This window comes from Papio anubis, chromosome 10 (genome assembly GCF_008728515.1).
Source record: "Papio anubis isolate 15944 chromosome 10, Panubis1.0, whole genome shotgun sequence".
NCBI classification, from domain to species: Eukaryota; Metazoa; Chordata; class Mammalia; order Primates; family Cercopithecidae; genus Papio; species Papio anubis.
This window is the reverse complement of record NC_044985.1, coordinates 32,364,350-32,376,529: the sequence shown is the minus strand read 5'-3', so window position 1 is coordinate 32,376,529 and position 12,180 is coordinate 32,364,350. Positions and strand designations below refer to the sequence as shown.

Genomic DNA, 12,180 nt, shown 5'->3' with positions numbered 1-12,180 from the left:
TTCTGGTATAGGAAGGATGAGGGCAGTTTGAAAAAGTGCCCAAGGTTATTCTAATTTTACCCCCACCCCCATGCCATCTAAGAATTACTGCTCTAGATTCTTGATACTTTGGAGTTTCAGATTTTTTTCCACAATGATCTCTCCCTTTCTTTACATCCTTCCCTACTAATCCAGAACCTAGGATCTGTCAGCACATCAGCCTCTCTCTTGCTATTATCACCCTGTCTACACCTACCAGGCAAAATCCCAATCTTGGATCAATTCAACTGCCTGCCTTATCTACATCTACAGTGAGGATGCTGAGTATTTGTCTATAGGAATTTGTAGCTTCCAACTTCAGTTGAGGGCTTATTGCTGCCCATCAATCCTAGAACTTCTAGTTAGTTGTCACTCATTTTCCACAACTATTCAAATCTTCACCAACTTCTTCACCATCTCCCAGACTATTCTTAGTAGATGACCTTACGTAATAGAGAAAATAAAGCCCATCAGGCAAGAATTCTCACAATTTCTTATACTCTGATACTCCCTGCCCCTGGCAGCAGACTTCTCTGCAACTATACCTATCCTAAATTCTGTCCTGCTTCCCATAAGAGGGTTCCCTTCTGCTCTCTGAGGGTGTGCCCTCCACTTACGTTCTGAATCCCAAGCCCCCTTCTAAAGGATCCTGTCTTATTTATTATCCCTTCTTTTTTTTCTTTTGAGACAGAGTCTCGCTCTGTTGCCCAGGCTGGAGTGCGGTGGTGTGATCTCGGCACAGCAAGCTCCACCTCCCGGGTTCACGCCATTCTCCTGCCTCAGCCTCCAAGTAGCTGTGACTACAGGCGCGCACCACCACGCCTGGCTAATTTTTTGCATTTTTAGTAGAGACGGGGTTTCACCGTGTTAGCCAGGATGGTCTCAATCTCCTGACCTTGTGATCCGCCCGTCTCAGCCTCCCAAAGTGCTGGGATTACAGGCGTGAGCCACCGCGCCCGGCCTCCCTTCCCTTCTTTATGTTCAATCTCTTCCACTTTTCTGGGTCTTTCCTATAGCACATGATTATGTTCATGGCTTACGTATTTTAAAGTTTGCATTCATCTACTCCCGACCTCCTGCTGGGGCACTGCCCTATTTCTCTTACGTTCTTCAAAGTTAAGTTTTTTTCAAAAATAAATTTTGTTGTGTGTATTTGAAGTTAACACCATAATGTTACAGAATACATACACAGATGGTAAAGGGGTTACTATAGTGAAACAAATGAGCCTATCTATCATCTCATATAGTTGTGTGTATGTGTGTGTGTTGTGTGTGTGTGTTTGTCAAGAACAGCTGAAGTATACTTCTTTAATCTATACTCTTTAATTCCTAACCTCCCATTCGCTGTTCCTCCCTTTTGCCATCTGGCTCCTACTCCCAGCACTCCAGCAAAACTGCATTCCACTAAGTCATTGATGATGTCCTAATTGGTAAATCTAAAGGATTCTCTTCAGGCTTTATCTTACCTTTTTTCTCAGTGACACGGTTGAGCACTTCCTCTTCCTTTCTGAATTATTTTACTATGGAATATATATATATATGGAATATATATATATATATATATATATATGTCAAAAATATACAAGTTTTCTTCATCATTACTTCTCACCCAAACTCACAGTTTCTCACCCTACTCCAGTCCTATTTCCTTACTTAGAACTAACCAGCACTGGAGTGCATTCTTCTTACCTCCCTTCCTTGCTTCCCTCCTTTCTTTCAACCTAAATGGGATGGTACTAGATTCTGGATCCCACACCCCCTTCTCAGGGATCCTGCCTTATTTATTATCCCTTGAACATAAAGATGTTCCACTTTCCTGGGTCTTTCCTTTAGCGTATGATTACATTCATGGTTTCCAGATTTAAAAGTACTGTTCTGCAATACTATAGCACTGGAGTCTTGCAGTCTTACAGATCTTTCCATATCAGATTATGTAAGTCTACCTAATTTTCTAAACCACTAGGTAGATGGATATACTGTACCACAATATATTTAACTATTTCCCTACTGATGGAGTGGTTCATAATTTTTGACACCACAAATTATACTGCACTGAACATTTTGATATGTGCTTGTTTGTTCACATTTGAAGATTTCTCTAAAATGAGATATTAATACATAGAAGCTGAACTTCTGGTCAAAAGATATTTAAAAATCTGATATGCTATCAAATTACTCTCCAAAAGAACTGTATCAGCATGTAATCAGACCACCATGTAATCTGAGAGAATCTATTTCTCTGCACCCTTATCAGCAGTGGATATCATCAATCCGATGGACACATTACTGTGATAATTTATGTAACTCTGATTATTTTCATACGTTTATTAATACTTTATCTTTCAAATTCTATGAATTACCTGTTCATATCTATTGCTAACTCTTTCTAATCAATTATCCTTTTTCTTTCTGATTTGTAGGAGCTCTTTTTACATTATAGGTGTTATTTAGTATGTATTAGGAAAATGTTTTCTGCCAGGTTGTCACTTGTCTTTAGCTTTGTTTAGAATATCCTTGATCACACAGAGACTTTAAATTTTTAGGTAATCAAATTTGTTTCTTTTCCTTTTGACTGCCTTGGTTTTCTGTCATGCTGAAAGAGCCTTCTCTACCCCAAGATTATTTTTAAAAAGTCCATATTTTCTTCCCATGTGGATTTAGTGTTACTCTTTCCACCTATCTCCTTAATCTAGCAGGGATTGATTCACTTCGTGGAACTAAAGAAGTACCATGTGGCTGAAGCCAGGGGAAGAGTGGTGAGAGCTGACGCTGGAGAGGATGGACAGGTGGGCATGCGAGGGAGGTGAGTCTCAGTCATGAGAACAATGAGAAATGACGAAAGGGCGTATGGGGGTCACACGATCAGTTTTTACTAACAGCTCCAAAAGAACTGCTGAGATACTTCAGACAAAATTAAAAAAAAAAAGAAAACCTTCACACAAAAGACTGGAATGTTTAACAATACTCATGATTGAGAAATAACAGTAAATAGAGGTGAAAGGGCACATAACCTACTTTTTTCACCCTTTCCTGCAAATTAAGTGTCTAAACAAACCCAGACATTGTTTTCTTCTAAAGTGACACAGGGGAGGAGAGTACCTGAAAGTTCTGAAACAGACAAGCCATGGGGTTATTGTTAGCTGGGCAAGGAATTGTGGGCTGTCCTTGGAACGCCTGGAGATTCTGGTACCCCTGGAGAAGTTGCTGCTGTTGCTGATTTGGAGGAAACATCTGATTGTTGTTTAACAGCGACTGTAGATGAGTCAGTTGATGGTTATTCAAAGTATTGTTTATTGATGACATATCACCTACAGTTTGAAAAACATAAAATATAAGTAAATGTGATTCTTTGGAGATTCTATGCCTTTCTTTGTACCTGAGAATTCCTGAAAAAAAAACCCAAAAAACTAAGTGCTATGCTTACTTGGGTAATGCTTTTCTTTTTTACTTCTCAAAGTCTTACTAAGTGATAAGGAAAGAGTAGCTTTATTATTTAGTTTTATCTTCTATAATTAGTTTTTAAATTTTATATCATGGAAAGACTACTTAGTCTTTGCTCTATGCATTAGGCAGTCCTTATATATTGAGCTGCAGTGTCATATGATTCCTTGATCTATTATTTTTAGATTTTAGATCTATTTTAGAGGACCTAAAATTAAAGGTTGAAATTAGTCCTATAATGTTTTAGCAATTGTAAGTATCTGACCAGATAATTAAAATAAGTGAGCTGATCAGGCCTTGTTTACAAAATTTAGTTCTCAAGCCATAATAATCAGTAGATACCACATCAAATCGTTGATTTGGTTTAGAAATGTGCGTTGTTTTGTGATAGAAGGTTGGTCACCTAAAATTAAAATGGAAAAGAAGCTAACAACACAAAAGAATTCATTGTCATAATCATTCAAAATAAATATTATATAATCAGTAGGATTAATAACTAAATTTATATTCAAAATTCAAAATTATTCTGAAATTACTCTGACATTTTCTTGAGGACAATGTCATAGAAATTGTCCTGTAACTTGTAATATGTAAATGAAATATGCTTTGTAGGTTATTTAATTACAAAGATTTCAATGCCAAATAGAACTAATTTTACTGTATTATAAAGGCATCCATGAAATCAAAAAAACATAAATAATAAACAAATTATTTTTCACACATGGAAGATGCCATTGACATCATCATGTACATTTCTCTGTTTCCAGACTTTATGGACACCATCCCTACACTTTATATTATAGTTACCTATATCCATCAGTTAAATATACCTGGCATTATTTTCTGACTATTTTGTGATAGGATAATACAGATGACACACTTTGTTTTTAAGCCACAAAGGTCAAAAAAATAATACTGAGGAAATCTAGTAGCAGCTAGAGGGGCTGTCTGTTCTTTTGAACTTGGGCAAACTTTAGTTTTACATGTTTTTACATCTCGCTTCTTGTTTTGCTAGACAAGCATTTAGTTTTGTTTATTTAGGGTTCACCTGGAAAACACTTTCTCAATCTGTTTCCATCCACAGTGCAGCTGCTCATACTAACCCTGTGATGCCACACCAACGAAAATTCAAATGAAAGTGATTTTTAAGATGTACCTGTGCTTTATTATTTGAAAAATGAGACTCTACTTGGTTTAAGAGATGATGGGTAGGTTAGGTTTAGGTGGCATCAGAATTAGAAGAGAAAGCAGATTAAAATGATATTTAGTATTGCTAGAATAGGGGAAAAAGGGAAAAGTCACTCATGTTTGTATAACTATGGTTGTGTGTGGGTGTTGTTATATTTAGTTCCTTAAGCAAGCTGTGACATAACAAAAACATTTTTAAAAATAGTGTGACAAAATGGAGTTTTTAAAAAGGAGAAAATAGAATTAGAAAAACGTTTCTTTTGTAAAAAATTTGTGAAAAAATTTAACTTACCAAGTAGACCTGTCCCCAGTAGAGGGTTAAGTAGCTGTGGCACCACAGAGTTACTGTTGAGTTTAGCTGAACCAGGTGTATTCCCAGCATTATTAGATATATTCAGCAATGTTTCTGCCATTGACACCACTGCTGTCCCACCAAGTGTTGAGACAGTCAGTGCTGCCACTGCTGATGATGTAGTGGTTGTGGTAGTGGTTGCCTGGGAGGAGGTTGCTATGGAAACCTCTGGATGATTAGCGGTGTTGGCCGATGCCGAGTTCAGGACACCTCCCAACAGCTGGGGATTCAAGGTCATTAATCCTGAGGCCCCATTGACAGCTGGGAGGAACAGGGGGTTAAAAGTAGTGTCACTGCCTGCAAAGCTTGGTAAAGGGTTCCCCAGGGGGCTGGTTAAAAGGGTCTCAGCTCGGCTGTTGTCTGACTGATTGCTTGGCAAATGGTCTGGTGGGGCTGTCATCTGTGTTAATGAGGGTAAAGGGGTATTTTGCTGTTGGAAAAGATCTGAGATGGTCAGATTGAAAGATGGCAGGGGAAGCATGGCAGCTGCTTGGGCTTGGTTCTGAAGCAGGGCTGCTAAGAGCTGAAAGTGAACAGGCTGCAATACCTGCCCATCCATGTCACTGGAGAGAAAAGCTAAAGCAGCGTTTACATTCGGGTCGAGAAAACCTAAAGGGTGGAGGTTGATCTCAGACTTGCCTTCTCCTGCTGAAGGCTGGAGGATATTTAATAGATTCTGGTTTAGGAGATGCTGTTGATTCACTGGCAAAGAGATAGGTAGAGAACTGAGGAGGCTGGGGTTCAAGGGGTGTGGAAGATGGTTGTTTGAAGTGCTGTTGGATGGAAAATGAAGTGCGTGCTCCTGGCCAACAAAAGGAAAATCACTCCCAATGGGCAGCTGACTCTGCAGTGGGTTTCCAGCTGCGGTGGTGACTATGACGCCATCTTGAAGAACAGATGTTGTCTTTGTGATGGCAGGGTGGTTGGTGCCCGCTATGGCTATGGAGGATGATGGTCCTGAACCGCCTAAAATGAAAAAAAATAATAAAAAAACTAGTTATTAATCATGGATATTATGTGAGACTAGGCATAAAAATGCATTAACATAAATTTCAATTTATTTGTTACATGGCACCTTCATTGATTGCAACTAGATTAATTGTAATCAGATCACTTGACATCTGTTAATGGGACTTAAGTTTAGAATGTACACTTTTGAAAATAAATATATTGAAGGAGTTTTACTGAGAAATAGCTGGTAGGTTGTGGTGGCAGGAGAGGTGGGGGGTTTAAAAAAAGAAATAGGTGTTGCTGACTATCAAATAGCTTGTTTTTCACAGGCAGACAACAAGTGAAAGCTGAAGATGGGAGAATCCGTGTTCTTCATTCAATTGGTAGATAAAAGTAATAATTTCATTTAAAAAGTTTTTTTCATTAAAAAAGTTATTTGTCTTTATTTATAAAACTACTACTTCTTTTTAGTGAAAAGAAACCCACAAAAGTAGAATGCACATAAAAATATAAAGCAGAAAATAAAAAGTACCTATGAAGATAACTACCTATGAAGATAATATTTTAGTTTATAGCTTTCTGGGCTTTTTCTACCTGCGTATCTATACATATGCAGGTATGCATATATATATATGCATATATATGTTACATATATTTTTAAAAAATGGAATCATGCTATAATGTTATTTTGTAGCTTTATCAATGTAATGTGATTATCATTCCATGTTAACTTATATATAGCTACAGAACCATTTTATTAGTATCATGTACGATATACTGTACTTTAATCAATCCAGTCATAAGTTTTAAAATTATTTCCAATCTTTTACTATTGTAAGCAACACTATGACAAATATTCTTATTAATATTTCTTTGCCAGTTCACTTAATTATTTTCTAAGGATAAATTCTTAAAAGTGAAATTTCAGGGACAAAAGGGTTTACATATTTTAGAAGCTTTGAATACATATTGTCAAACTACCCTCCTGTGAAGTTGATCAATACACACTTCATTTACATTCCTATAAGCAGTGGAAGACAGTGTTCATTTCTCTCACCAATACTCTATTTATCATTATTTTGACAATGAATAAAAATAATAATTAAGAATCTTTACCATTCTTATTGCATAAAGACACTTTGGACTTATGATTTCTTAAATTAGACCAGTCTTAAATAGCATTCTTATTCTTAAAAGTCTTACACTAGAGATGAAAATTCTGGGAATTTAATATCGGAAAAGAGGAAATTTCACGTATTTATAACTGTTTTTGTGATGCTCAACCCAAGCCGCACAACAGAATTATCTGGAGAAATTAAAAAAACAAAAACAAACCAATACCTGGGCCCTAGCCCAGACCCGTTGAAAACTCATCTCTCGGGGTACAGCCTGGGCAGTAGTATTCTTTGAAATCACCCCTGGTGATCCAGATGCACAAGGGGTGAGGTGGATAGGGTGAAAACCACATCTATTGAAAAGGAACCTATAATCACTTTTTTGTAAATGGTCTTTCCCCATTGTAAATGCATTGTTTTATGTAATACATGCATTTGACAAATATTTTATTATTTTAAGAATACACATTTAGTTATATTTAAAAATACTAAACACATATATGGCATAATGAACAACACCAGTGTCACTGAAAATCTAAAATAAACTAAACATTTTGGGCGATGTTATGCCATGCTATCCTAAAAAACTTTACATTTTATCATGTTACCATTGAGGCTTCATCCAAATACACAGAAATGTTCCATAGTTGTAACAGTAATATGAATATAATTGTATATTCTTCTTCTTTTCACCTAATAGAATAACACAAGGATTTTTCCTTTCTGATAAATAGACTTTGTATTTACATTTTAACTGTGTAGTGTATGTATTTACTATATTTATTGAACCACTGTGATAAAGTCTGGTATTCATATTTTGGTTTTTCATCATTATGGATAATACAGGGATAAATATCTTTCTACATGTGATACTTTGCTACTTTGAACTTTTTCCGTAGAAAAAATTGCATAACTGGCATGATTATTTTGAGAACCAAAAAAAGGGAAGCAAAAGCTCTGAAATATGTAAAAGTCTATAAAAATAAAAGGAGTTATCATTATTATTGACATTAGTAGTCATAGTAGTGGTGCTGTGGTAACAGCAGTAAGTACAAATCAGCACATTCAACACACTTTACAGAATATCCGTATAGCAAGGATTTGTCATTTTTCCTGGCTGTCATGGTCTACCTTTTTTTTTTTTTTTTTAGTTTTCAGTGTTTTATTTAAATAATGAGATTTTAAAAACCCCTCTTTGAAAATATATATTTATGAAATAATGACCACATTCACCAAGAGTAGGGTAAGAAAACATACCAAATGCTGAAATAGGCATATAGTATACAATTCTTTAAATACTAATTCAGATTTGTTACAAAATTATCAAAACCCTAAACATTTAATTGCTTCTTAAATCTTGTTGCTATTTCCATAGATACTATGGATTATTTCCATTTGGAAACCATCTTTTTAAATTTTTAAAAAACTTTTATTAAACCTTTACAAATGTTTTAAGAGTTTAAATAAAAAGTCTTATTTACTAGTAATCACTACTTGTGGCAATATCTGTGGCAATTTTTCCTCTCTGCTAAATAATAATGACATATTTAGATGTAGAGATCACAATTTCTCTAACCAAAGGCAGAACACATTTTCAAAATGCTCTAGAGTGTACATGTCAAGGCTTTATAGATGAAGGCTTTCCTTAGAGATTATTATAATTTTTAATCTTTATTTTGCAACAGAGAAGTATCCACACTTATGATTCAAAGAAGTAGCCATTTTGGGATAACATAAAAGCTCTCTATCTAAATATTCTTGAAGAATTAGAAGAAGCGAAGTATAGATACTCTGGGTGTATTTTTGTCTTACCATCAAGAAAGCGGTGAAGCACACAAGCTGCTTAAACGTAGTATGAAGATAAAGGTATAGTTTTTAAAATTTTTCTTTAATTTTCAAGAAATCTATTCAACAAACAGGTGTACTCTGCTGGAAAACAGAATAGAACTAACTACGAAAAAAGAAACAAACAAACAAAAAACAAAACAACAACAACAAACAAACCTTGCTCTTTCCTGAAGGAATTAAGAGTTTAGGTAAAGAAATAAACACAGAAATCTCTCTGTCTTTTTCTTCTCTCAAATATATATTTATTCAGAGTTTATTAGGAACTAGAAAAATGTAAAGCTTTGTTCTTATATTGCTAGTATAACTATAATGCAATATGCTAAGAGGTGTAACAGGTGTATAACAAGGAGACCACTGTAAAACTGAACACGTCAGGGAAAACTAGTCAAGTGGTGTAACATTTGATCTGGAATTTGAGAGACGAAAATGAAAATAAAAAGGGCCTCTATGCAGAAGCAAGATGATTAAAACAACAAGCAAAGACAAGGTGATAATAAAGTAGATGGAAGGTAATGAAGAGTCCTATGTTTCCCCAAAACAAAGAAATATGACTGAAAATATTGTGAGGTTTCCCTATGCTTCCGGCTCCTCCTACCCATGGTCGAACCTGCTGCCTGAGATAAGCAGTGAAGAAATTTGAAATCATCTTTCCAAACCATTAAAGACAAAAATCATTTCTTATTTATCGCTGTATTTCCAAGACCTAACACAGTCTTTGACACATGATCAGCATTCAAACAATATTTGTTGGTATTAAAAAAGATTGTAAAATCATAAAACTTGCACTCAACTTTTAGAAGTAGGTAGTTTGATGCTATGTGTTGGTGTGTTTGTGGACAAAAGGAAAGAATACCACTCATTTGTGGAGAAAGTGAAAATGAACTCTCCAGTGTATTCGTCCAATGCTAGGAGATAAGGGACATTGGAAAGGAGATGGGTGCAAGATGACAAATTACCTAAGAAGGCTTCCAGATATTTCAAGAAGTTGAAATCACCCCACAGAGGGAGAGGTCTATGCCAAATTACTCTGAGTTCTTAAAGTTACTAATTCATGCTTACAGTCATTCAAAGAGGACCCTGAATTTGTATGAAATTTTATAGATGCAGGGAAATTTGGAAATTGCTTATTTCTGAACCACTTAATCTTGAATAGGCACTCTCTGGTGAACGTATTTCATAGTTCTGCACAAAAACTCTATGGTCTGTTGAACCGTGAGGAAAAATGTTTTGTTAAAGCTGTTTTTTTTTGTTTTGTTTTGTTTTGTTTTTGCAGCCAAGGTATTTTGTGCTTAATCGAATAAAAAGGATAGTCGCTAAGATTTTTAAAAAAGAAATTATTCATTACATGTTTACCAGTTAAATAACCAAAAGGCAGCTGGGATCCTGGAACAAGTTAGTAAGTTGGAGTAGTCCTTTACTGGGAAAAAGTGATTATTTCACACTGGCCAGCAGCACCATGAACTGGCATACTTTCTTTTTCTCATTGTCTCTGTTGCTTTTCAAGAGTAGGAGAGAAGACTGGAAAGCCACCCAAACAAACTTTGGTGTGAGATCTCATGCTTAGACACCCAGAGATTAAGACAGTCTGTCTGATGAGGAAATGACAGTGGTAGCTTGCCCAGTAGGACAGGTTTCTTTTTTTTTTTTTTTTCTTTTTGAGATGGAGTCTCACTCTGTTGCCCAGGATGGAGTGCAGTGACACGATCTTGGCTCCCTGCAACCTCCACCTCCCGGGTTCAAGTGATTCTCCTGCCTCAGGCTCCTGAGGCAGGCCTGGCTAACTTTTGTATTTTTAGTAGAGACAGGGTTTCACCATATTGTCCAGGCTGGTCTCAAACTCCTGACCTTGTAATCCGCCTGCCTCAGCCTCCCAAAGTGCTCGGATTACAGGCGTGAGCCACTGCGCCTGGCCCAGACAAATTTCTGTATGTAAACAGTATTCTGTACACACTTACAATTCATGATATATGTATATGCATATGTGTGTGTACACAGAAATAGTATGAGTAAATTTTAAAGGATATTTTCCTAATATTAATTTAATCCTTGACATGTTTTATCTGTCTTATTTTTAAAACTACTTTTCAAAACAAAGTTAATGTCTACCTCTTTTGATTCGTTTCTCTTCTTCCTGGTCATTGTTTGTATTGTGCTAAACTCTTATATGGCTGTCTCTTAAATATTAATAATATTGTTATACATGTCTTTGTATGTGTACAAGAGAGAATATAAAGTTCATATCAAGAAGACCAATGAAGTATTTTTAAAACCTCATTATACCGGTTTGTTTAGCTGTAATTTTGAACAAATGCTACTTTATGCTAAGAAACCTTTTCTAAATTAATATGCCCAAACACTGATTTTTATCCATAAAATTCAAGAACCTAAGAAATAAGTCATATAGAATGTGTATGCCTTCACCATCTGACCTTTATCATTTACTTTGGTAAGTGTACTTGCATTGCAAACAGGGACAATGGTAATCCTTAATAAAAATGAATGCTTGTAGAGATAAGAGAAAATATCATGGCTTAGTGAGTCTAATAAATATAATTCACTTTTCAATCCCATTGAAATAGTGAAATTTTCTCCTCTATATTTAAAGGACCGATTTTTAATGATAACAATAATAAATTGAAAGATAACTTTTATAAGAATACTAGATTTTTCCAGGAGACTTTATTTTCTCAAGCTTTAGTAAGAGGGAATGGTAATGTGTATTTACAAAAACATATCAAATCTCTATCTTTGTGCTCTGGATTCTGATGTAAATTGTTAACATTCTTTTATCAGCAACAGAAAGGAAATCTTAGGCACTAGAGGCTACTTTGTTCTAGTCATGGGAGGGAGGAAGGGGTCCCAAACCAAAGGACTTAGGAGAAGGTAGAGAAGATGGGGAAGGGAGCTATGGCAGTATCTAAGGAAATGCTCTCCACACTCAACAGGGTCAAGAGGATGGGGAGGAGAAAAGAGCAGTAGAAGGGATGCAGCTTGAGTCTTGGAATATGGTGTCTGTGTAGTTATGACTATATGACTATCAAGGGGATCAGTCTTTTCAGTCTTGTGGTGGTGATGGAGTCAGAGTCAGAAAAAGAGGTGTTTTTTTTGTTTGTTTGTTTTTTTCCCCCCTGTAATCATGTTTTGTTTCCTTTCTTAACACCTATAATTATTCTGAAAACTGTTGGAATTAACTTTAAAATGCTTGGGATTTTTCAGTTTACTCAAGTCATAGGTTTTTTTTTTTTTTAATGTCTCTTTTATTACATG

The 12,180-nt window shown here is 35.7% G+C and overlaps 1 protein-coding gene across 10 annotated transcripts in view; it reads right to left on the bottom strand.

Annotated features, from left to right (window-relative positions):
* The window catches only part of MBD5 (methyl-CpG binding domain protein 5), a 493,059-nt gene that overhangs the window by 24,474 nt on the left and 456,405 nt on the right, over nucleotides 1-12,180 (bottom strand). For 8 of the 10 annotated variants that reach the window (XM_009182194.3, XM_017946523.2, XM_017946524.3 and 5 more), the window contains 2 exons: nucleotides 4,940-5,965; nucleotides 3,118-3,326 (listed from right to left, as the gene is read on the bottom strand). In XM_009182194.3, coding sequence (XP_009180458.1) covers nucleotides 3,118-3,326; nucleotides 4,940-5,965 — 1,235 coding nt within the window. The remainder of the gene's footprint in view (nucleotides 1-3,117; nucleotides 3,327-4,939; nucleotides 5,966-12,180) is intronic. The other 2 variants (XM_003907460.4, XM_017946525.2) reach the window with 1 other exon arrangement.